At 33.0% G+C, this 26,572-nt stretch overlaps 3 protein-coding genes and 1 pseudogene across 5 annotated transcripts; 1 reads left to right on the top strand and 3 right to left on the bottom strand.

Annotated features, from left to right (window-relative positions):
- Positions 1-2,690: 2,690 nt before the first annotated feature.
- LOC127741522 (photosystem II protein D1-like) lies at positions 2,691-3,272 on the bottom strand. Its single transcript, XM_052254226.1, has one exon. It carries the CDS (start codon positions 3,270-3,272, stop codon positions 2,691-2,693), a length of 582 nt encoding a protein of 193 aa, XP_052110186.1.
- A 658-nt stretch (positions 3,273-3,930) lies between these two features.
- On the bottom strand, positions 3,931-10,720 carry LOC127741681 (maturase K-like; annotated as a pseudogene).
- Positions 10,721-14,094: 3,374 nt separating this feature from the next.
- On the top strand, positions 14,095-17,518 carry LOC107465123 (uncharacterized). The gene is made up of 4 exons (XM_016084113.3): positions 14,095-14,346; positions 14,487-15,683; positions 16,365-16,602; positions 17,026-17,518. The coding sequence occupies exons 1-4, from the start codon at positions 14,283-14,285 to the stop codon at positions 17,231-17,233; spliced, it is 1,707 nt and encodes a 568-aa protein (XP_015939599.1). The 5' UTR covers positions 14,095-14,282; the 3' UTR covers positions 17,234-17,518.
- A 2,669-nt stretch (positions 17,519-20,187) lies between these two features.
- Positions 20,188-25,571, bottom strand: LOC107465127 (nuclear envelope-associated protein 2). Of its 3 annotated transcripts, none has more exons than XM_016084118.3 (6): positions 25,416-25,571; positions 24,356-24,605; positions 24,032-24,139; positions 21,869-22,330; positions 21,532-21,633; positions 20,188-20,568 (listed from the first exon to the last, which is right to left on the bottom strand). In XM_016084118.3, the coding sequence occupies exons 2-6, from the start codon at positions 24,563-24,565 to the stop codon at positions 20,389-20,391; spliced, it is 1,062 nt and encodes a 353-aa protein (XP_015939604.1). In that variant the 5' UTR covers positions 24,566-24,605; positions 25,416-25,571; the 3' UTR covers positions 20,188-20,388. The 3 variants fall into 3 exon arrangements, with proteins under 3 accessions (XP_015939604.1, XP_015939602.1, XP_052109529.1); XM_016084116.3 differs by having other exon boundaries at positions 24,356-24,602; XM_052253569.1 differs by lacking the exon at positions 25,416-25,571 and adding an exon at positions 24,947-24,967 and having other exon boundaries at positions 24,356-24,602.
- Between the last annotated feature and the right edge of the window lie 1,001 nt (positions 25,572-26,572).

Below are 26,572 nucleotides of genomic sequence, written 5' to 3'. Positions count from 1 at the left end.
CTCTCTCTCTCTCTCTCTCTCTCTCTCCACTAAGCGGCTTATTCCCATATGTGAAAGAAAAATACACTTGTAACAAAGTCAACTACCACACCCACCATATACAACTCATAACACGAAAATTATAACTTAAGTATATTCGCAAAAACAATTATCCAATACAGGTGTATTATACAAACAATAAATGACCATGCATCATAAACCAAAAAATTTAAGGTACAAAAGTAACGATAAAAATGAATTAAATTGTGAAATAAGAATAGATACATCACAATCTCAACTATTACAACCACTCCACACAACTTGACAACTAAAGGAAAAACTCATAACCAATTCACAAAGTAATGACTTTTCAATGAATCTTGTCCTGGTACTGCATCCATATTAAACCATATAAATACAAAACGAAAAATTAAACCAATCTCATTTCCCATGAATATGAGCAAATGCAGTATGATATTCATGTCTTCTTTATGCGTATCAAACAATTAATCCAAAAAAATAGTAAAATATTAATGATAGATGAAACTGTCACACAACAAATGCAAGTTAGACCTAACACTTCATTTTAGTACTATCTTATTATACATTTTTAGATATCCGTCATAATCTTGAGTTTCTTTATTTACTATTGTAATTGTGATGCGAGTAAATTGAGCTTTTAAGGCGAAGAATGATTTTGACATGTTCAACTTCATAGCAGTAAGCTTTTAAATATAGCTTGTGTTGTCATGTTATATTATTAAATATAATCTTAACACTACTCTCATACACTTAGGGGTATAGACACTTTAAATAAATGATGTCAGCATGATCATGCCTATCACGTTTTAACTAACTAAAATTTTACTTAGTACCATGAAAAGTTCTTTAATTCTTTTATTTTAAAATAATAATTCAATAAATATAACCTTCAACAGTCCATACAAATCTGTTGTAAGTTTAGGTAGATCCAATTTTAGCTCAAATCTGCCATTACAAGTTTCTCCATTTAAGAGAATAAAACGAAGAGTTAAAAAACTAAAAATCAAACTTCACAATATTTAACTAATTTAAAAGTTGGTCAGCCAGGAAGCTCTCTCCCTCTCAAGCAGAGCATGGAAACGAGCAAACTAGCTTCTGTAATTAAAATTTGCAAGGTTAGAGACAAAATTATACACATTAGAAATTATGAATGGTTGTTTGATCCTACCAAGGTAGCATAAAAAAATCTAACTTATTCTTAGCAAGTACATCACATCTTCTCCCAACCAAATTCATACCCACATTTTAGAGAGAAAAAAAATATTAATCACATAACAATTTAATTTGGACTTTCCAAAAGGAAAATACACAGGATAATGAGGATTGAAACTATGACAAATACCATTGCCATAAAATCTCCAAATTTATCGATTTCATACACTCACAACAACTAAATAAATACACAATGCATACTCTACCGCTCGATTACGATTGACAACAATCTTGACAAGCTTCGGCCCACCTTTTTTGCACCGCTCCACCGTTCCACCTGCCTAACCGCGCACTCTCTAATGAAGCCAGCTAGTTGACACGTTCAAGTGCCAAGTAAGGGGAGATCAATCTCACTCTGTGTAGGTTAAATTCCTTATCTAAGTTATACTCTTTGTATTTTTATGGAAGCAACCTAAACCTATTTTTCTCTCCTGCAATTACAAATAGCTTAGAACAAAAAAAAACCATTTCAGAGAGGTCCATTATTAGCTATCATAACGAATCGTAATACAAGCTAATCAACCTATTTAATACCGTTACGTTTTGAAATCACGTGCATCAACAGTGACCGTATCATGGCCTTTCCTGCACTAATCCTTTTCATTGCTCAGATTTTGTCTCTTCAAATAGACACTTGTCACTAAATTATCTTGCCACCTATTTTCTATATGTGTAGAACCAAGATCCCTTTCTACACTAAAGAAGCTGCCTAAATTATGATTACACAGTTCATCAACATTTGCATGTCTTCTATCTTATCTGTTAATTTGCTTTATTTTTTTGCAAAGTTGAACCCTAACTTTTATTGAAAAATTGATCTTCTATATAATATCAATGCACTTGGTTTTGCCAATTTTATCACATGACAAGAATGCCCACAATATGTTTTATTTTCTCCTTATCAACTTGGATGAAAGAGAGACAAATTCATAATTAAAAGTTCGTACATAAATAAAGAAATAAGGGGTGCTATCCGATCTAAGAATTACAATATATTTATTGCTAACTAGAAAACTAACTTTTTTTTTTCAAATATCAATTAATGGAAAAAACTCAAAAAAAAATTGTAACTAATAAGAGGGGTGAACGCGAATCGGATTGGATCGAATATGGCCAAAATCTTGATCCGATCCGCACTAAAATATTGGATTGAATCGGATCCAATATCCGCGATTTTTTAGCTTGGATCTGATCCGATTCAATCTGCACATTTGCAGATAGGATCGAATCTCTAATATATCTGCAAAACATATAAATATTTTAAAATACTTATTTTATTAAAAAATATCAATAAGATTCTTTTTTCCGCTCTTTTAAAGACGTTTTCTCTTAAAATATTATTAAATATAAGTTTTTTAAATAATAAAAATAAAATAGAGGTAAATACCAAATCGGTACCCGAAAGATTCTAGTGCTGACAAAATAGTACTTGACTTTTGCTATTGATAAAATGGTCCCTAAAAGATTTTAAAATTTGACAAACGTGTCCCCGAACTTGCCGGAGCAAATCTTCGGCAAGCACAATGCTGCATACCATCCGAAAAGCTTCCTTGACCAATTGGATAGATCAAGAAAACAGCAGTAGCCGCTGCAACAGGAGCTGAATATGCAACAGCAATCCAAGGACGCATACCCAGACAAAAACTAAGTTCCCACTTACGACCTATGTAACAAGATACACCAAGTAAGAAGTGTAGAACAATTAGTTCATAAGGACCACCATTGTATAACCATTCATCAACAGATGCCGCTATCGGGTAAAAGTGCAAACCTATAGCCACCGAAGTAGGAATAATGGCACCCGAAATAATATTATTTTCATAAAGTAGAGATCCAGAAACAGGCTCATGAATACCATCAATATCTACTGGTGGAGCATCAATGAAAGCGATAACAAATATAGAAGTTACGGTCAATAAAGTAGGGATCATCAAAACACCAAACCATCCAATGTAAAGACAGTTTTCAATGCTAGTTATCCAGTTACAGAAGCGACCCCATAGGCTTTCGCTCTCGCGTCTCTCTAAAATTACAATCATGGTAAAATCTTGGTTTTTTTTAATTATCAGGGGCTCCCAAGCATATGAATTCTCTCTAACTAGATAATTGAGGGCTTGTTATTCAACAATATAACACGAGGCATATATTGGTGTCAACCAACAAGATATATATCAATATATCTATTAAAAATACTTTTATTTATCTAGATTGATCTAAATTGGCTTTTTTACCCCCACTCTAATAAAACAAACAAAGAATGAAAATGATTATGAATTCACTTTGGTATATATATATACCATTATATAAATATAACTTTGACATTTTTTTATAGATTTTATAATTAAAATTAATATAGATATCATTATATATATATATGTGTGTGTGTGTATGTATGTATGTATGTTGGAGTAGAAATTGGATTTGTTAATGATTTTAAAAAGAAAAATAATAAAAAATCTCTCCCCAAGTCGTGCTTACCTTTTTTATTGCACATGGCTTTTCCTATGTATACATCTAAACCTGAGTTACTTATCTAAAACAATACTCTCCAAAAGTCAAATACTTAGTGTTGATGAATCTCAAATCTCTCTCTTACTACATTATATAAACATTTCAGAATCCTATAGAGAATACTATTCAAAATAAAAAATAAATACATTTTTTATCCAAATTTTAGGTAAGAAAGATTTTGATTTATCAATTTACATTGATTTGATCGTTACTGAAAAGAATATCCAAATACTAAATCCGACTTCTATATAACCTCTGCAAAGTAGACGAAGATCTTGGAAAGATTAAAGAAAGAATCTCTTCTTCCTCTGTAAAAAAATTCTTTTATTAATTCTTCTGAATCTAATCTTTTCAAAAAAGCGCATAAAGTCCTCTTATGTTTATGAGCCAAAGTTTTAATACAAGAAAGCCGAATTATATATTTTATTCGATACGAACTTTTTTTTTAGGATCAATTATAATAATGACAAAGATTTCTGCATATCCGCAAATACCGGTCAATTATATCAAAATCAGATGAATCGGCCCAAACGGGCTTACTAATGGGATGTCCTAATATATTACAAAATTTCGCTTTAGCTAAAGATCTAATTAAGGAAATAATTGGGACTATTGTATCAAGTTTTTTCATAACAATTTCTATTAGAAATGAATTTTCTAGAATTTGCCTCCGTACCACTAAAAAGTTTAGCCGTACATTTGAAAGATAGCCCTCCCAAAAAACATGAAATGAATTCTCAAATAATTCATTTATATGGCTCATTCGGGGTTGAGACTAAATATCAAAATAACGTTGCCAGAAATAAATGAGATAGTATCTCCATTTATTCATAAAAAAGGCGCATTCTTTGAAGTCAGAATAGATTTTCCTTGATATCTAACATAATGAATCAAAGGATCCTTGAAAAATGATAAAGTAGACGAAAAATTATTCGAAAAAAAGACTTATACAAAATGCTCTATTTTTGTATAGAAATAGATTCGTTAAAAAAGAACGCTAAAAGAGTTTAATCGTAAAAAAGAGGATTTTTTACGTAAAAAAAGGAAGTTGGATTCATGTTCACCTACATAAAAAATATATAGAAACAAGAAAAATTTTGGATTACTTTTTGAAAAAGTCAAAATAAGATTTTTTTTAGTAATAAGACTATTCTAATTACAATACTCATAAAGAAACAATCTTAATAAATGAAAAAGGGGTGGATCTTTCATCCAATATCGAAGAGTTTGAACTAACATTTTCAGATGGATAGGATAGGACATTCGTACATAAAAAAAATTTAAATATGTAAATTTATCCTCGAAAAAAGAAAAAATGGAATGAATTGATTGCAAATTTTTAAAAGATTGGTTTAATTACTCTGTTGGTCCCTATAGTTTTACGAAATTTTCAATGAGGTCCTTAATTTAATTGAGTCCTTGCACCAATTTTTTTTCAAATAGGTCCCTATTAATAGTAAACGTTACAAAAACGTTTAGAATGGGTAATTTGACCATTATAATCTTCGTCTACCCTTTACAAATCAACGAGAATCAATAGGGTTCTAAGTTCTCACTCTCTTTTCTTCGCCTCTTCCTCGAACTTCTCCTCCTCCGTTTGCTTCTCTTACTCTGTCAATACTTATGGATCAAAGTCAGTTATCTTCAGGAGTCTCTAGTTCCAGAATCCTCGTCAAGAAGAGATATCTTTGTTTTTGTGGTGAGGCAGTTGCTGTGATGTCTTCTTCGGCAGTAGCAAGCCATGGAAGAAGGTATGTTGATTGTGGGAGAATGCCAAAATGCAAGTTCTTCGAGTGGATTGATGATGAAGAAGATGAGAAAAGTGGATGGTTGAAGCAAAAGGAAAGGAGGGTTCGTTGCTTTTGTGGAGACACTCTAATTCTTTGGAGTTCAAGTACGTCAAAAAATCCAAACTGAAGATTCATTTCTTACCCTAACAGGAGATGCAAGTTTTTTGAGTGGGTTGATGGGAAAGAAAAAAAGTTATCTGGGGAAGATGGAGTAAATAGTTCACAGCAAGAACTTGGAAGGGTTAGAGAATTAGAGGCACATGAAAGGAAGATAGACAGATTAAATGTGGATCTAGAGAGATTAATTGCAAAGGTTAGAGAAATAGATGCCTGTGTAGAAAGGTTATGTGGTGAGCTGAGTTTAGTGGAAGAGAAATTTGCTAAAATGAAAGATAGTATGAAAAAGCAAAACAAGATGCTAATTATGCTGATTTTGATATTTGGTGTTTTGATTGTTGCAGTGTTATATGTAAAGATGTAGAAAGTATGGCTGTTATGATAATGTAATAGTCTATATTAGTCAAAAGTATACTGTTTATTTTGAGTGCAATGAAGATATATGAAATGTTGTTTAATTTCTCTAAATGAAAATTGTTCCTTTGCTATTTAATATGCATAGAAGTATGATACAGAGAAAAAAGTAGGTAAAACAAAAGATGCATTGAATTATAACAGATACCATTGTTTTTTACATTATATAATATAGGACACCTAGATAGCCACAACATAAATGTGACACCCTCTCATAACAGTTTTTCACCCACATAACAAAAATGGTCCACAGCACATAATAAAAGTGGTCCAAACCATAAAGAAAGCAGAGTCACAGGTGAACACTAAAAATCCTACATAACACAATAGATATCAAAAGGAAATCCTAAACTGTCTTCAGCCTCAATCAAGTGTGAGGTCAACATGTTCAGGCGGCTGACTTGTTGCCTTCCTAACTCCAATCTTGAGTCTTCCACTTCTTCTCACACCAAAGATTTTGGTCTTGGGTAAAGGTTGAGATGCTGGTGCAGTGGGCAGTGATGCTGGTGTAGGTAAGGTGGCCGACTGTGATGGTGGTGCAGGGGTGTGTGGAGGCTGTGAGAGTGGTGTAGGGGTGTGTGGAGGCTGTGATGATGGGGAAGGGATGTGTAGAGGCTGTGATGGTGGTGCAAGAGTTTGTGGAGGCTGTGATGGTGGTGTAGGGGTGTTTGAAGGTCCTGATGGTGGTGCAGTAATAGGTGCAGCCCTCCCTCTACCCTTTTCTCTGCCCATCCCTACTGCTGCTCTTCCTCTGCCTCTCCCTCTAACCATCATGGATCTAGCAGTAGGAGCAGCTGCATATCCATTTGCTTCAACAGCAGCACTAGGTTCATTAGCAGCAGCATCACCTCCTCCAGTTCCAGCAGCAGCATCAGATCCTTGTGTGCCTTCAGGAGCTACAACATGAAATAGCAATTAATAATAGTTCCTCAACACATGAACAAAATAAAGGAGCAACCAATACCTGTCACTATAGGGTTTGGACAGAGTCTCCTATTGTGTCCATATTGGCCACAATTACTGCAGGTAACAGAAGTTTTAGTTCTTCTATATTTTGTTTGTGTTCTATTTTCATCGGGCCCTTATCCTAACCATCCTTGGCCTTCCTGGTTTAACTTTGAAAATTGGAGAGATGATGGTATCACATTGTATCTTTGGCCACATATTTTATTCATTGATTGATGATATTGACTGCCCATATGTAGCAAGGTATGATACCTTGCTGTAGTAGTTACTACAATAATCTTCCGGGTTGTCATCCTTCTAGAAAATAGTACAGCAAGCATGTGGACAAGGCATACCACACAAGCCCCAAAACTTACAACTACACCTTCTAGCCATCAAATCGACCACAAACCTTTCCATGATCATCCTGTTCTTATGGTGGACTTCAAACTTGAGGTCTCCTGCCCATTTAGCTTGGCACTCCATAGCTCTAACTGCAATGACATGTAGTCGTTTCTTGGGTTTTGACAAAACAGAGCCCTCATACCTCTCTGCCTTCTTCTTTTATTCTGCAAACCTTGTCATAAAGTAGCACTTAATCCATTCAAACATAGTAAGAATTGGCTTGTCTCTTGCCTCTAGGATTCTTTCATTGAATACCTCTGAGATGTTGTTAATCAGCATGTCACTCTTGGCCAGAAATGTGAAGTGACTCTTTGTCCACAATTTTGGATCCAAAGTAAACAACTTGTCATAACAGTCTATGTTGATCTCCTTTAGTTGATTTATCCTTCTTTTCCATTCTTCCACATAGGTAGCTTTGGCAATAGATAGAATGAGGTCCCTTAGTACAATACCAACCCCATATGCTTTTTTACAGTTGGCATATAAATGCCTCAAACAAAGTCTATGCTCCAGTGTTGGCAATAACTCTTGAAACACTTGCATCAGCCCCTGATGTATAGTTTGAGTGCAGAAGACAATATACCCATGTAACAAATTAATATAGAATCTAAACATAGTAGATTAATGTTCACAAACATAGCAAATTTATGTAGCAGATTAATATTCACAAACATTACAGATTTATATTCATAAACATTGCAGATTTATATTCAGAAACATAGCAATTGCATATATGATCATATACATAGCAGATTTATATTCCAATCAAATTAATTGCAAAAAAATTAAGTGCAAACAAATTAATTAATCCATTTGTTATACCTTTTGTTGGTCACTCATGAAAACCCACTTTTTTATTCTCCAATGTCATTTAACACCATCTCCTTAGTCTTTGCCTCTACTGCAGCCACGACAATCGGAAAGTAATTGTCATTCGGATCTCTGCCAACAGCAACTAGCAGCTGCTGACCATGGTCGCCCTTCAAGTGACAACCATCCACGCCAATAATAGGTCTACAACCCGCCAAGAAGCCTTTCTTGACTGCATCAAGGCACAAATACATTCTCATAAATCGGGGCTGGTGTGTAAGAGAAGGCCTATCTACCAATATGCTCAGACTAGATCTTGAATTTGCCCTAAGTATCTCTGCACAATAATCCTTTAGCTTAGCATACTATTAGATTTTCCTCCCATGTACCTCTTCTCTTGCCTTCCTCCTTACCCAGTAAGCCTTACCAACAGTGATATTGGCCATATATTTGTCTTAGATGGTCTGAATAACTGTCGCAAGCTTCATTTCCTCGCCTCTACTGATGTTGTTGGCAATCTTCTTTGAGATCCAACTACTTGATGCAAGTCTTCCGCTATAGTTCCTTCCACAAGTATGCTTTCCATTCAAAGTCTTGATCTTGAAACAGTCAAAACCCCTAACCTTACTTGCAAAACAAACCCACTTGCACTTTCCCTTTCTTCCTTTGCAAACAACTCTACACCTCACCTTATCATTTTTTTGAAACCTAATGTTCCTACCATTCAACAGGGCATGCTCCTTAATAGCATCTTTAAATTGAATTAGTGATTTAAATTCCAGCCCCACCTGAAATTCATATTCTCTGTTCATCTCTGCCTCATTGTATTTGGAAAACCTCCTCTTTTTTATCATATCATCAGAGTCCCCTTCATAACTATCTATATCATCAGTCTCATATCTATCAGATATGCCCCCAACTAGTTCATCACCCTCCCTTAAACCTTCATCACCTTCACCTGTTCCAGTTGCTGCAGTTTTCTCATCATTTAGTGGGCCAGTAAATCCCCCAAATACATTTGATTATGGATCATTATCCTCCACCTCAAACCCAAAGTGATCCTCATGGTCACCATTATCAGCACTGTCATCAAATACCTTTTCATCAGTAGAAGGCTTTGACTCAGCATCTACTTCAACCTCTATCAACCCAGAGTCAAAGCCACTGTCTTCACCTTCCTCTGGCACATAATCAGCATCACTTGAAGTGATTTTAATCCCATTACCTTCTTTGGCTCCATCGACAACGTAGACCTCGCAATATTTGCAGGAACTTGACACCAGTGACCTAGCCATTCTCATCACATCCCCATCGGACTTCATCTCTCTAAAACCTAACTTCAAATCCATCCCAGATTCCTTGTACCATACCCTGGCAAAACTCTTATACCCTAGTTGCTTTAGCTGATTGACAATCTCTTGCAATGACCATTTATCAACGTCAAAATGTAAATCCTCCACAACCATTCCTCCTAAATACTCTAATCGGTGTCTACTGTCAACAAATTTCCCACCATGGTGGACTTCAATAGTAAAATCCGAATCACCCATAACTGCTTACCAAAAATAAGAAAATACAATACCATAAATCCTTCTTCAACCGTTTTCAAAAATAAAAGGAAGCTCTAATAAACAATGTGGCAAATTTTTTCAGGAGATAAAAAGAAAAACCTTTCAACGACTGACAAGATTAAGAGTTGTCTTACCTAGAAGCAGCACCAACGCCTACGACGACGGCAGTGACATCGGAGAAGTGAAACCCTCCAGCAATATTCCAGTAGAGTTGATATCGACAGCTGACGGACTGTGCAACCAACGAACGAATAAGGGGAGAAACGTGAATGAGATTTTTCTCTAAGTTTGGGAGAACGAACAGTTTTCTTCTAAGTGTGGGAGGGTTATTTTGGTATTTTAGAAAATAGGAGTGAAAGAGATTTAGGGATTTAGAAAAAAGTTAGAGAATCTTTAATTTAGGAACGGAATATTTCGTTAAATCTAACTGTTTGGTCATGGTAAGGACCTAATTAAAAAAAAGGTGCAGGGACCCAATTAAAAGGAAAAAAATATAGGGACCTAATTGAAAATTTCGTGAAACTATAGGGACCAACAGAGTAATTATACCTAAAAGATTTTATGATTTCTGCCTCCTCTAAAGAAAAACTTAATTGTTGGGAAAATAGAATTTCCATGACAATGAAAGAACCTTCTGATATTATTTGAGAATACAAATTCTTGTTAGACCCCAAAATTGATTTTTACTTGAATCGTTACCAAAAAGAATCAAATGATTCTGTTGATATATTCGAGTAATTAACCGTTTTACAATTAGTAAGCTAGATTTTTTATCATAATCCACATTTTCCAACAAAATATATTGATTTCTATTAAAACATGACTAGAGGCGAATCCATAAATATACTCCCAAAAAATACGTGGGTATAGAAAGTTTTGTTGATGAGATCTATCTAGTTCTAAATATCTTTGATATTCATTCATTTTTCAAATTCAATTTTGTCAAAGAGATCAAAGATTTATTGGATTGGAAATCCAATACATAGTGTGATACAATCAAAACAGAGTATTTCTAGACATTTGAATTAAAACAAATTATGAATAGACACCAAAAAATGATCAACAGATTCCCTCCACTTGCTTTTTTCACCTAATTGTTCTAGGATAACAAGCTAGTTAGAAATCCTTTATTTTATCAGCCTAATCGCTCTTTTGATTTTGGGAAAAAAAAAAGAATATCTTTATCAATATACTCTTTCTTCTACACATTGATCGCCACCCCTTAATGGAGAATAGCTAATAATTAGGACTCATAACAAAAATAAATAGTTCATTCATGGGAAATGCTTTTCTCGTATCAAGCACTAATATATTTTTAACGTCCAATTAGATGGGGTAATCATTCGACTAAAAAGAATAAAAGCTCGTTATTTTTTGTTTCTCTATAATTGGAGTTACCAAGTTCTATCACTTTATTACTTAAACCCAACCAATTTTGTTCACGAATTCAAACAAAAAAAATGGTCCGATCCAATAAGAATGAGATTCTTTTAGAATTCTCTAATGATACGACATGCGGCTTTTTCCATTCATTCCTTTCTGGATCAGTCGTGGTCTTACAAACCCTACCAAGATAATGGACGAAACAATTGTTTCATAAAAATGTGTAAAAAATGGAGTCACACTTAAAAGTCGAGTACTATATCATTGAGTTAGCAACCCCCTCCCCATTCAAAAAAAACAAATAGGAAAAATAGGATGCGTAAATTAAAAAAAAAAAACTGGACCAACTTTTTCTTTGCCAAGAGTGATATCCTTTATTCAAACTAAATTAATTTTTTTATTTATTTACCCTTGAATAAAAATAAAAAAGGAACTTCATATTTGTATCACAGAAAGTTTAATTAACTCACTATTTGCGAAAAATTGCCTCTGTAACGTGAAGAAATCGATCGATTTCTTCACGACCCTCATTCTGAGCCTGTACACATGCTTCGAGAGCTACTCAATTAGCTACGAACACATAGTTGACATTAGGGTATTTGATTCGTGAATCCAAACCTGCCACCTCCTTGAAAGCCTCTTCCATTTCTACCTCTTCTTTCTCCTCCTCTTCTGTTAAAGTTGAAGGGTTGAGTGAAGTTGGCTACCGGCATAGCTATTCTAGGATCCTTATATCTATCAAGCATATTTTCAAATTCCAAAAGAAAATATTGAGCCTCTCCAACCTTGAAGGAACCCAATTTTGACATCACTAAAGTGCTATAGACTGTGTACTCTTCTGGGAGACCATAAAAAATAGTTTGAATGTGGTCATCTTTATGAACTTAATAGCCAATTACAAATAGAGAATCTACCAATTTTTGAATTTGAGCAAGATAATCAGATACGGTGCCCGTCTTCTTTATTGACTTGAGCTGCGATTTGAGGCTCTGAATGCGTGCTGAGGATGCAGCAGTGAAGTAATCATCAATCTTTTTCCAAAACAGATGAAATCTGGTGAGATGTATGACCTTACTTTTGAAGTTAGTGGTCATAGATGCCACGATCTAAGTAGTGACGGTTAGGTCTGGAAAATGCCATTTCTTAAAGTCCTCCCATTCGGTAGCGATTTTCTTTGCCACATCTGTAACAAATTGAGGAGGAATCTTCGCTGGGTTTAAGTGATCTTCCAAATCGAGACTTTGGATGGTGAGTAATCTGAGATACCTCCAAGTTAAATAGTTGTCTTCATTCAAATATCAGCTATAACAGTGAGGGATTTTTTGGTGGTTGAATCATTGAGTTCGATTTCCATGATGAAACGAAAAAAAATTAAGAATATAAGCTCTTGATACCATAATAAAATATTGAGTAGCAAGATTGAATAGGTAGCATAACAAGATAGTGTAGATAAATAGTCCAAAAAAAAGAGAAGAAAGTGAACTTGATAAATTGAATATTAGAAAATGATATCACACTCTGTTTTCTAAAGAGTAAAGTTATATATATGCAAAAGTCAGCCCTAGTTATGTTAGAAAGACTCCTCTACCCTCTAACTAATCATAATAGAATAGAAAATACATTCACTAACTTAGTTGATACTCTAACAAACACCCCTAACTAAGAGAGCAAGACTGTTTAAAAGAAAAAAAATTATTCTCAAATTTGCTTTTAATGCTTTTTTTTTTGTCATTTTTCGCAACGCCTTTTTATGTCGAAATTGAACTTATATAAGGCCAACAAAATAGCAATTCAATACAAACGGATCTGAACCAATATAAGACTTCAATGCGGTAGCTCTATCCCTTTATAACCCAAAGAAAATCTGTGGTACCTAGGATTGGGCTGACCAAAAAAACCCAAAAAATGAAAAAAAATAGAAAATAGAGAAGAAGAACATTCTACATCAGACCAAAATGAAAAATAATCTGAAGAATATATGCACAAAAGCATCAAGCATGTGAACTTAGTTGCACTTAAGAATTTTTAACTGAAAAATAAATCAAGTTATTAGAATTAAGAAGTAATCCTTTTTGCATATACAATGCATCAGCCTTATCAGTTGTGACTGTGCAGCCACAGTGCCACATACACAGTTAACTGTTTCTCCCTATACTAATTCAAACATGCTTTCGGCTGGAAACCAAGTCGGATATTACTTTTGAATTTTGATTGAGTTGAAATTTGAAAAGGGAAAGAATGCCCTGCCGAATAAGACTACTGTTTTCCATGTGACTTGTCTCACCCATGTTGTCTATATCTAAATATTTTACGTTTATAAAGCCTCCTCATCTTTGCGTAATTAAATTAAGTATTAAAAAAGAAAGGAAAAGAGTCAGGTATCAGCTTACCTCATTGCTATAGGAGCACAAACTGAACCAAAATATACTTTTTTGTCCTACTCAGCTTAATAGACCCTTTCTCAATTTACCCATAACATTGCAATGAAAAAATACAAAGAAAACCTCCACACTCACTCTCTAAGTCACATTCCAAGTAGAAGAATAAGAAGACCTAGAGAAAACAAAGAAAAAAGAAGGAACATATTTATAATAATAACAATAATAAAAAAAAGGTGTGCATGAGACGGCCATTCAGCGGTAATTTCTCCTTCTCAAAACCCCTTTTAATTTCTCTGCTTACTAAAGCAACAACACCACATAAATACATGTGCAATCAAACTTGAGGCCATGTGTAATGAGCGTCCCATTATTTTGCCATGCACATGAATCAAAGGGACCTTTGGCAAAGATATAGAACCCAAAAAGCAAAAAAGCATGGTTGATTCTCTATACTGTCTATCATACACAATAACAATTAACATTAGATTTTTTATCCTTTCCAACCCAATCCTTAGTCATAAAGCAAAATCAAACACATCTTTTTTCTTTTTATCATTACAACTCGGACTCTCTCTTTTTTGACACTTTTTTTCCCACTATCCTCTCACCTTTATCTTCAACACTCCCCCGCCTCTCTCGGCTTTTATTCTTTCTATGCTTTGCTATGTCTTTAAAGCACTTCCTCTGCATGAATTACACTGAAATTTCAACACACTCTCCTAATGGCTAAGGAAACTTCTCTGTGCTTCTTGTTTCTCTCATTTTTCATTACCTCATTGTGTTCTGGTAAGTAGAGTTGAATTCTGAAAGAAAAAAAGTGGTAGTAATGATTCTATTCAACTTGTTTATCTTTATTTTTGTGGTGAGAATTGATGTTCTTCATATTCTTGATCTTCTTGTTTCACCCTTCTATTTTGTTTGTGCAGGAGATTTAGTGGGATTTTCAATCAACGTGCTGCAATCGCGTAATCGAATCTTAGTCACAGATCATAGGATCTTGAACTCTCCAACAATCTCCGATTTCTCGATTGATTTCTACCTCAATAAAAGCCTAACTCAAAACTTCATCACTTCAAAACCCTGTTCACTAGTTCCATGGCTAAATTCCCACGTACTGAACTTACTTCCAAAACAAAACATCAAAAGTATCAGTTTTTCTTGTGGAAGTGAGTGCTTCACCAAGAATCAGATACCTTCACTGGTATCTTCTCTTAGATCAGTTCATTCAGTTCTAACTAACAAAGTAAAACTCTCTGTAGCATTTCCTTTGTCATTGTTAGAAAATTTGAAGAGCGCATCGCATGAGAGAGATCTAAGTAACATCCTTTCATTTATAAAGGAAACAAAATCTTATGTGATGATAGAGGACAACATGAACAAATATTTGGATGTTAAGTTTATTCTAGAACGTGCCGCAACTGCTGCTTCTACTCTTGGTTGGGAAGACGTTCCTCTGATTCTATCAATCAAAAGTAAAGTAATCCCAATTTCGGCGAAACTATCAATGTCAAAGCACATGGAATCAAGAAGCAACAAGATGATGGAAAGAATAGTTGCATTGTATGCACAAGAAGTAGACACGACAGAGGAGGAGGATCCGTTTCCGGAATCGAACCAAAGAAGAGCTCTAGATGAAACAACAAACTCAGTAATCACACCACCAGATACACCAACCATAATCACAGTTCCTTCAACGAACCCTGTCACAATTTCACCAACAACAACCAATCCATCCACAATGCCAGTAACAATTCCTTCTTCAACACCGGTTCCTTTAACAACAAATAATCCACCGCCAGCACCGGTAACCAATCCTGGAACATCTTTTGCGCAGCCGCCTCCCACTGCACCTGCCCTGCCGCCTCCGGCCACACAGGGTGGTGGACAGAGCTGGTGTGTGGCGAAGAATGGGGCGGCGGAAACAGCGCTTCAAGCAGCATTGGACTATGCTTGTGGAATGGGGGGTGCTGATTGTTCTCAAATACAGCAAGGTGGAAGTTGTTATAGTCCAGTTACTCTGCAGAATCATGCTTCTTTTGCTTTCAATAGTTACTATCAGAAGCATCCTGGATCAACAAGCTGTGACTTTGGAGGAACTGCTACCTTAGTTAACACCAATCCAAGTAAGATCTTAGTAGTTTAGTAGCTTATGTATGTTTTCTTTTAGATTTTTTTATTCCTATCATGATTCAAGTGCTAAAAGTACCAGTGAAAATTTTAAATCTTAGGTAACAAACTAGAGAAAATTAAAATGATTTAGGTGAGTAATTATAAGGAACAAAGGAGAATTAACCCAGAAGAAACCATAACGCGTGCAATGTAAAAGGATTAAGATTCAAATCCCTGAAATGAATTACACGTGAAAATTATGTGGCTGATAAAATTACTAATTCTGGGGTAGATTTGTCTAACAGATCAAATCTTTTTGGGTACCTCAGGAAAATTTTTGTTTATGCATTACTAATTTGGTCAGTAACATTATTTTTTTAGGATAATTTTAATACAAGTATGTGTCTAATAAAATTTATTATTTCATTTGTCAATGAAAATATTTTATACTAAAATCTAAATGTTAAACTCTAAATGTTAAATCATAATAGTATTTTACCCTTTAAGCATTTGTTAGTTAACCAAAAACGGATCTATAATTTTTGAACTGTGATCAATTTGAATTTCTATACTCAAGAGTCAAGATACATATAGTGAGACCTTTTGTTTTCTTTTCTCTTGTTAATGTTTTATATGACGATTTACAACATTTGTGAGCGTTTTTGTTAATGAGTTCTTCTGCATATTGTGATTAGGCTCCGGGTCTTGCATTTTCCCATCATCGTCGTCATCATTAAATTCACAATCACCAACAACACCTATGCAATCACCCCCAACAACAACAACAACTACACCACCAATGACAACAACTCCACCAAGCACCACAACTTATCCACCATCAACTCCAAAATCACCACCTACACCTTCAACTCTTACAGCGCCACCAACAACACCGTCTTCGTCGTCATCTACTACAGGATCCGGCACATCCGGGTAAGTGAACTTCAATGACAAAATATAGGAGGGTAAATATTTAAATTAGTTCTAAGAAAATTCTATATATAATATTTTGGCCTCTAACAAATTTTTATTCGCTCAAAGTTCTCTAGATTTTTCTCGGATAAATTGACTCTTTTGTCGTTTTTAGTCCACCTTTTGATATTTATGTTGGAGAAATAAATTCTTAAAAATTTTATTATAAAATAATTAGATCTAAAATATATTACTATAAAAATTTATTTTTCTTTAATGAAATTAAATTAATTAATTTTTGAGAATTTTCAAAAATAAAAATTTGTTAGGAACAAAAAAATGTCCGATTTAAAATTTGTCGAGGAAGAATTTTGGTGTTTACTCTATACATGACATGAAGATTGCCGATTGTGGTTTTTATATGACATGAAATTTCTTTTGCAGCTATGGTACCCCACCTTCAGTGTTGAACTCAAGCAGCCCAACAACATCAACATCAGGTATAATGCCAGGTTTTGGGTCCCAAACTACTCCTCCTGAAGCAAGCACCACCACCACGTCATCATCGTCCTCCTCACTATTACCCATTGTTGGATACATGGTTCAGCTTTTGATATCATTTGTCACTGCAACACTCATTTTGCTCCCTTAATTTTAAGAGAAAGAATGAAACAAACAAGTTTACCATGCGGATCATAGTACTATTGAGTTTGTACTTTGTACAGGTATCTTATATTATATAGGTGCAGAATGAGAGTTTGTAGAGTACCATAGTTAGAAGAGGATTGCATTTCTTCTATGGTGGTATTGTACATATATTTTGAGAGCTTTGGTAGTTTAATTTATGGACTCTTATGATGGAGCATGAACTTTAGTGTAAGTAAATCGATTAGACTTGATTTGGAAATTGATTTGCTGGGGTTGTTGTTCGCTAAAATAGTTCAATTCATTATATTATGCAGAGAATCCATTTTGATTTATCATTAGGTGACAGTAAAAGTAGTGTATTTATTGGTTTCACTTTGACATGTGAGGCAGTAACAAATACAAAGCTAAAAGCATAGTCATCAATCTTATACTCTCAAAAGAAAGAAAGGGTGGAGGTGGGTGTCTCCCTTGAGTAGTTGAGTTACCATGGATTGCTAGAAATCATTGCACACGAGTACAAGAAATGCAATTATGTGAAAGGGTTTAAATCGGTTGTACTTGCAGATTTGGTTGCAATTGTGATTGTTAGGACTGTACATACTACAACCATCATAATGCATTGTGATCGTTGTCGCGCTAAATTTTTTTTGTTTAACAATTTTTTTTAAAAAAAAAAACAAATAAAGTTTAACATAACAAAGTGGACACACCATATGGAAAAACAAAAGTGTTGACTTTGAAAAAGATTTTATTATTTACCGTGATAACAAACATTTGGTTGATTGATTTGGTTGATTGATTGAAGATAGATTTTATTCTGAGGGTTACCTGAAACGATGATCTAGATTTGAACGTGAGGTCCAGACTCCTTTTAAGACAGTGTTCGATTTTTTTTGTGTTGAGGTGCCGCCATCCGAGTTCTTCGTGAGGAGGTGGAGGGTGATACCTGCAAGAGACACCGATACTTAAGTTAGCAAGGGCTTTTAGCAGGTTTTAGTAGATTAGAACTTGAATATACTTGAGGGGTGTTAATGTATCATAGTAGAATCAATAACCAACTTTTTTGGAGTAGTTCCACCTTTTTAGGTGGACGACCTTTTTCTTTATCTTGAGAATTTGTTGAGATCTATCTTTAAGGTGAGATAGAGATAGTAGGAGAAATTTGAGGAGGCAGTTACTTATCCAGGACAAGTAGAACTGGTCTCTTGTATCGTGTCTGACTTCTTTAAGAGGTCAGGTAAACGGTGGAGGTCATTTTTTAGGATAGGCCTTTTTATCCTTATTGGGTTTAGCTTTACTTTGGGTCAAGGTATGAAAAAATTTTAATTTGTGATTTGATTGAATGTGCTATAAAATTTTAGGACTATTAATGGTGTTAATGTTGATTTGATTATTTTTAAAAAAAATCAACCATCAAAGTAAGATGTGAAGAGAATATGAAAAAAATTGATAGATATGGCTAAATAAAAAAGAAAAATATTATTAGAATTATGATAATAGTTTGATAGCAGCGGTTAGTGAGCTAGTGAAGTTTTAGATTCGGCTATAAAAAAGAGATAAGCCTTCAGAGAAATTCAAAGAGAAAATTTAGAAATTATACACTACATGTGAGAGTATCATTTATCTTCATATGGTCTCAATTTGATATATTTAGATTTTGTTTTGAGTCTTCATAGCATACAAAAAAAAATGTTTATGATTCAGTGAGAGATTATATTGAAAAATCCTATGAGTGAAAAGACATGAGTTAGGAAGAAAAGCCTAAAACAATTTTAGATCAAGTTTGTCTTGGATTTTTGTTTGGTCTTGGCGATTTGGTTTGGTCTTGGCGTTTGTTTGTGAAGAACGGAGTTGTTGCTTAGTTTATCTTGGTGTTGAATCGATTCGGATTCGTTTGTCTGTCTTAGTTTTGGCACTGTGATTGTAATCTTGAAATCGATATAGTAAAATTCTACCATTATTATGGTAGAGACTGAACATATATTTCATTGCACTTTAAAGTTAAAACAGAATACATGCTAGTATTATTTTCTCTACTCTTTCTTCTTTATTTTTCTGCAATTGTAAGAGACTAAATAAAAAAATCTCTTATTAATTCAGTAACGTGCTTCAATTTAAAAAGAGTGTCTTAATTCTAATTGTCCTTTCTCAACAAAGTCTATAAAATCTTCAAAAAGAAATTAAAAAAAATTAAAGATACATCTTAAATTTTTTTTACATTGCCATCAACAATTAGAAGAACCACCATTATTCTACTCTTTGTAACTTTTAAATTTTAATAAATCTTGTAATAATTTCTCCTACACCTACTTTAATGATTTATTTTAAAAGATTTTTATTCATTCCAACCAAATATTTTAAATCACGAGCACCTTTTACAATTTTTATTTTTCATTAATAATTTTTATTTTTCATTAACACATTCAACTTTTAAAATATTGCTTTATAATGTCTGAAATGGTCTAACTACTATCGACCTCAAGAATCCAAGCACACCACATCTACTAAAAAAACTCAAACAATAAACAAATAGTATACAGTTTAACATTCTTATTATATATCACATACATATTATCAGTGTTCAATAATACCTATTATATTTAATTTATCTTTAAAATTAACTCTATTGGCCAATAGTAACCAAGTAGAAAATTCAACTCCGTATTGGCATTGCCTCCTTATGTGACTCCATTATACTTAGGATGCATAAAGTGTACAGAATAAAGCTGGAAAATAAAATTATTAAATATTACTCAGATATAAGAGAATAAAGATATAAATAAACCAAAGAAAAATCCACGGGATAAATTTCTGAACCAGCAGATATCTTTGGAGTAGAAAATACAATTTTAGTAAACAAAATGAATGTAGTAACTAGTAACTAATCCAAAAGAAATATTTACGGAACAACCATTAGCTTAGTCCATAATTCTAGTAAGCAAAATTTTACGAGATAAATTGGCTTAGCTTAAACATATAATATAATGGGGTTTTATAAAATACAGAAGCTAAAGCTAGATTATCTCTAAAACTGCATTTGTACGGATTCTACAACTAGTCTTAACTATTCTCTACAATACTCAAATCAACTAAAGGTTCTAGATTCCTAATATATACAAGAGAGATGGGACAAAAGGGGAGAGGGGGCACAGAAACGGTTCACCGCTTTGAAAATACTACCAAGACCAGCATGGACATAGAGACTACTAATTTGAATCCAGATGTGTCCCAGAAATTCTGTTGGTGATGATGCTTTTCTGCATCCTCGGGTGCTCTCTGTTGTTTTGCTGCTAATTGATCTCTCAGTTCTTTAATTGCTTTGTCCCTCCTTTCTCCCATCTGTACAATGAAATACTCTCACCGTTACATTTGTGTAAATATCTAACTTGTTTAAAATCTCAAAGAAATAATTAAAAAACACTTTTCTTTATAAATGGCACAGGCCTTATGAATATGAAAAAAGGTTTGTGCATTTGATCGAAGTTTTTTGAGAAACTTTTGAATAATTATTTATAAGATAGATCCAAAAAATTAAGGTAATTTCTTTTTAAATTATTTTCTTTAAAAATTCTTTTATTATTCACAAAAAAATCGTAAAAAATTTCTAAAATCACAATTTTAAAAATAGAAGTCTTTTTAATTTGCGTGCAAAAGATTGAGTCAATTTAATTTCCAAAGTTTTTTGAAAATATATATTCAATATCTAAAGTTTCTTAAAATTTTCATAATAATAGATAAAATGAAATAGTGGGAGTATGTGATTTTGAGTATGACATTCAAGCTCGGTTTGATAAAATTTTTTGATGCATTTCATTGTGTTTGATAAATAAAAAAGATTATGTATTTGTGCTTGTAACTTCTAAAAATTAAGGGTCCTTTTTAAAACACCTAAAGAAGAATTTTTTAAAGTTAATTTGTACTTATTAAAATTAAAAAAATCTAATATAATCTCATATATTAATAAATATCTAAATTTATTCTTATATTTATATCTATTATAATTTTTATAAATTTTAAAAGCTATTTTACCAAATACAATTGTTGTTACTTGCACTTATTGAAAGTCATTTACATTACAACTTTCAAAAAGTTATCTCTCAAAAACTAATTTTGATAAACTAAGATTTTACCAAATCAAGCCATAATAAACTGATGACATAAACATCATCATGCGTCTAAGTTAAGAGAGTAAAACGCAGTATGCTAGATTGGCAATTAATGAAAAAACTCTAGAGGTATCCATGAAATTCACGAAAAATATTTGACACTCTGTGAGTTGTGACAGAGACAGCTTAGGTTTACCCTTTGAAGTTTTCGTGTCTGAGAACGAGCTTCCTGCAGACAAAACTCCAGCTTCAAGACCCTCTTCTTCAGCTCCTGATCAACGCGCCTCTGTTTCTCCAACTGTTTTCAAACATATCAATAATGCCTTTAAATACATTAACCAAGGACCTCAAAATGCAAGCACTAAATAAATGAAAATGAGACTTCTCCGTTCCCTCTTATGTTTTATCTGTCAGCTGTCGATGCATCTTTGAATCAATTGTACCTCAAAAGAGTTTAATCCAAAGATGTGCCGACAGCTGATAGTTGAAAGACAAAAGAGAAAGGAAAGAGCAATTAAATAAACTTCCTTTACCTGTGACTCTAATTCCTTAGTCTTGATTTTCCAATGAGCAGACATAATCTTAATGTCATCCTTAAGTCTTGCTATTTCCTCATCCTTAACAACCAGAAGCTTATTCATCTTTTCGACATTCTTAGGAGAAACTTCATCCAATAATTTCCGCAGTTCACAGTCCTTGTCCTCTCCCGCTTTCACAAGAGCCTCCATAATATCGCGCTCAATTCTCATGACTTCATCCTTCAATTGCTTCTGTGAAGATTCCCTTGCCTGAAGATCCTTCTGTAGGTTGTCAAGTTGCTCGCCAAGCCTAGTTACTCGATCCTCGTGCTCTCTTAGCGAAGTGTTTTTCTCATCAAGTTCCTTTAGAAGTTCTAGACATTGGAGCTGTGCCAATTGAGCCGATGCGGCACTCGCATCCGCAGTTGCTCTTGTCACTACAAGCTGTGTTCTAAGATCATCCAAATCCTTCAGATACTGGATCAAAAAATATAAAACGGTGATTCATAAATGATACTAGCTCATGTAACTTCCCAGATAATTAGTATGTTGAAACAAAATATTCATTTTTCTTTTCTATGACTAAGGGTCTAAAGTTCGATCTTTGTTGATCCAAAAGAAAAGAATTTTTGTATTAAGTAAACTACAAGAAAGAAAAAAAAAAACTATGCAAAATTGAGGCAAACCCAAAAGAGACTCGTGCATGGAAAAATGTATTAGAAATATAATCATTTATGTGTCTCCTCCTTCTATAAACTACTAATACTCCTATACGCCACTAATACAAAACCATTTAACTTCTACAATAAAATTTGTTAACATTATTGCCAATGAATTATAGCTCAAATGGCATTGTCTTTCCGTACTCACCTAAGAGGTCACAGGTTCGAGTTTCCATAAAAAAAATGGTGACATTATTGCTTTGCTCAGATCAGGGAAGTTATTATGCAAACTATACAAACATAATTTCATTCCACATTACAGTTTCCTTAATTTCATGCAAAGTTTCTAGCACACCGTAAATAACTAGATGCATTATATCTCACTTTAATATATCACCATAGGGAGATAAAATAGTATATTAGGTAACATCACTACACCACTCAAAGCAAAGCTCTGGACACTTTTTTTTTTCAATAATTCATCAATCTCCCAACACCCAACGTAGTGGAATTATGGAAATGGAAATATTATTAAATTATCATAGTATCCAGAAAAGACTCAACAGGGTCTCAAACGGAATAACTAAAGCATAAAACAATCATGTTACGTGTACATCAAAAATCAATCACCCAAATCAGATATCTGTATGTAATATACATTAGAATACAAAAATACACAAAAATAAATTAAACAACACATATATCTATACAGAAATACATAATGGTTGATTTGATGGCTGAATTTGCATTGGTTTTAACAAACAATTTTCTTGATGAACTAAAAAAAAGGGAATAAGTGACTTCCGTTGTAAGGGTTAGGGGACTTAGAAACTATAACTCTGGAAGCATTTACGTGGAAGTATGGTACAAACATATAGGGACAAGTTCTAATTTCTCATTTTGTGGAACTACTTCTTCGCTTTATTTGGCTATTAATAGATGTATGTTAAATTTAATTACTAGAGGCATACAATTGTAATATGCTCCATAACTACCACTTCAACCGTTCAAAGTGTAGTTTGCAGAAAAAATGGTCCTTTAAAAATTGAGAACTATTATCCATGCTATAGAAACCAGTGGTTCTGTTTTAACAAATCCAATCAAAACTAGAATCAATTTTGTTAGCAAACAAATGTTTTTAGAATTTAATTTTGATATATAGTTAGTGTAAAACAGTTTTACAAGTACATCCAACTGCGTAACATCACGTTTCACGTCAACAAAAATAACTACCTCGCGTGAATGGTCATCTAAAAGAATGGATGTGATTAGACAACTGTCTAAGCATTTTACACTGTCAATGCATCAAAATTAAATTCTGTTTTTAAAGCTAAAATGGGCATTTACTCAAAATTAGAATAAAACATTATGATCTTTTGGGTATCACAAGAGAATTATTACTCTTTAATGAATAATTTTGTCGGCAAATTAATCTTTACATAGTCAGAATGATTTCAATCTTGTATATCATAATAGTCTGAACATAAAAAGTTAAAAAGAAGAGGCTGATTGATACCTTTTCAGCAGAAGAGGCTGAAGCCTGAAGCTGCTCGTTCCTTTCTTCCAATTTCTTTTGCAATCTTCCAATTTCAAACTCCATGCTCTTGGCTTTAGACTCTGCTTCCTGCATGATTAAAGAAAAATTCCATTAAAAAAAAACATGACCCCACAACTCAAAAAGTAGAAATGATTGATATCAAAATTTGAAAAATTTTCTCCAAGTATGGCCAAAAAGTAAACCCAATTTTTTGGGTTTTTTTTTAAATTGTAAGAAAAAGGACACAGAAGGTAGCAACTCAAAAATTGAAAATAAAAGAATCTTAAGTTCATAACCTTGTACCTTTCTTGTTAAGGTTTCTTTGGCATAAGATTGTTCCTGTGAAGCAAGTCGGTTCCGAACATCCTTCAACTCTGCAGCCAAAGACACCACGTTGCGCTTGAAACTCTGCTTCTTTTCGTTCAAATCCTTCAATAGTGGATCAATATCTCTTGCTAATGCTACAGTACTCGTCACTGAACAAGATGATGATGGTTTCTGAGATGCTGACATGACCAATTTTTTTGAGGTTCTTCAACTATGCACGTCTCTGCTATAACAATAATAATAACAACAATAACATGTTACATATATGATGTAATGAAATCGTGTTTTGTATTGTTTATGAACAAAAATAAGATCTTATGGACCAAAGATCAGTAGTTTAGTTTACTTTACTGGTCCATGGTATGAAAACATTTACTATGCCTAATTCGCTCTGCCATGTGAAATGAACATGGTAGTTGGTACAATTAATATATAATCAACAAAACAAAATGGAAATAGCAAATTTATTAAAATAAAATGATAATAACAATAGAAAACACAAAGTAGGTTAGAAAGTACTGGAACCAAATTCGAATTGGTGTAGTAACAAAATAAAATAGAATATACCAATTAGATACTGGTAACGAAGATTAAAAAAGAAAAAGGGCTTCAACTTAATTTTCCGATTCACGAAAAGGTTGCTACTGTATTCGAATTTCAAAGTTCTCTTTTCTACAACTAGATACTAGATATTCGTTTATGTCAAAAAAAAAAAATTAGACTCCAACAAAAATTGGTCATATTTTTTAATTTACGGCATGAATTGGTGTAGACATCAACCTCCACGATAATTGAGAGGAGAGAGAAACAGAGAAAGAATTGCCGTGACCCTCCGACGGGTCTTATCTGTCATTGTCCAATTAAATAATAATAAATAATGATAATAATGAGGGTCAAATGAGGGACATGATCGAAATTAATGGATTCTGGTCTTTCGCAGTTTCAAAATTAATTCGAATAAAAAATAAGTAAATTCAATTAACTATCGTCAACTTAAGAGAGAGATTTAAAGAAGAGGAGTTAGGATGATACGTACCAGTGGTGGAGCCTTCAGCCAAAGCTGAAACTGAAACTGAAGCTTTGGCTCGGTGTTTTTGTGTGAAACCCAAAGGAAGAAGAAAAGTTATGAGATGGAAAGAGATGGAATGGGAAGTGTGAGTAAATGGAATCTAGAACGCAGATGCCGCAATTTCAGCAATTGTTTTTTAGTATTAGGGACTAAATTTTTTTTTAAAAGAAAAAAGAAAAAACAATGGTTTTGTTGTCTTATCTGTGAGTGAGTAAAGTATTGGCTATTACTTGGCTGGGTTTACGCGACTTGTCTTGGTTAAGCATCAACTTAGCTTCGGAACTGCATAGCTTCGGAATTTCTCCTTTGTGTTGGCCATTTTTATTTTTCTTTATTGTTTTTATTACTCTAACTTTTTTATATTAATTATCCATTTTATTCATTAAAAATTAGATAGAAATTTATGTACAGTTATTTTCATTAAAATAATAATTTAGTCAAATATATCAAATTATTTAACGATTTTAAATTATCAATTTTACATAAAGACAATTTTATGTGAGTTTTTACTTAAATATTTATGTATTTAAATACACTTTTGTTTAATTAAATTAATATTTAATGAATAAATAATATTTTATAAATGAGATGATAGTATTAAATTAAATGTTATTTTTATTTTGATTCAAAATATTTATCTAATTTTTACATATACATAAATTAAAAACTAAATACAAATATATATCTTAATTTTACAGTAAAAAAGTGTTAATTATCTTAAAAACACACAATTAGATATATTAATTATTATATTTTTATATTTATTCTCTCTTTTCTATATTTAACGATCTTATTAATAAAAAGGTGTTAATTTATTTTTGTTTAATTTTTTAAAATAGACAATTATTATGTATGATATTGGGTTTTTATAATAAATAGTTATTTTATATAGAAAGACAGAATAACACACAACGGAGTTTGCATTAGAATTTTGACTAGTGCAGATGTTATTATTTTTATTATATATAAAATAGGTAGGAAAGCTATTAATCATTTAATTAATCAAGCAATAATAAATAAGAGTACAACACTGAGACATTATTTTAATTGAACGATATAATGAAAATATAGAAAATGGCTTATATAAAAATAAATATTTATTTAAAAATATGATTAATATTAAT

This window comes from Arachis duranensis, chromosome 9 (assembly GCF_000817695.3).
Source record: "Arachis duranensis cultivar V14167 chromosome 9, aradu.V14167.gnm2.J7QH, whole genome shotgun sequence".
NCBI classification, from domain to species: domain Eukaryota; kingdom Viridiplantae; phylum Streptophyta; class Magnoliopsida; order Fabales; family Fabaceae; genus Arachis; species Arachis duranensis.
Note: the sequence above shows the minus strand (reverse complement) of the source record. Positions and strands in the feature narration are given on the sequence as shown.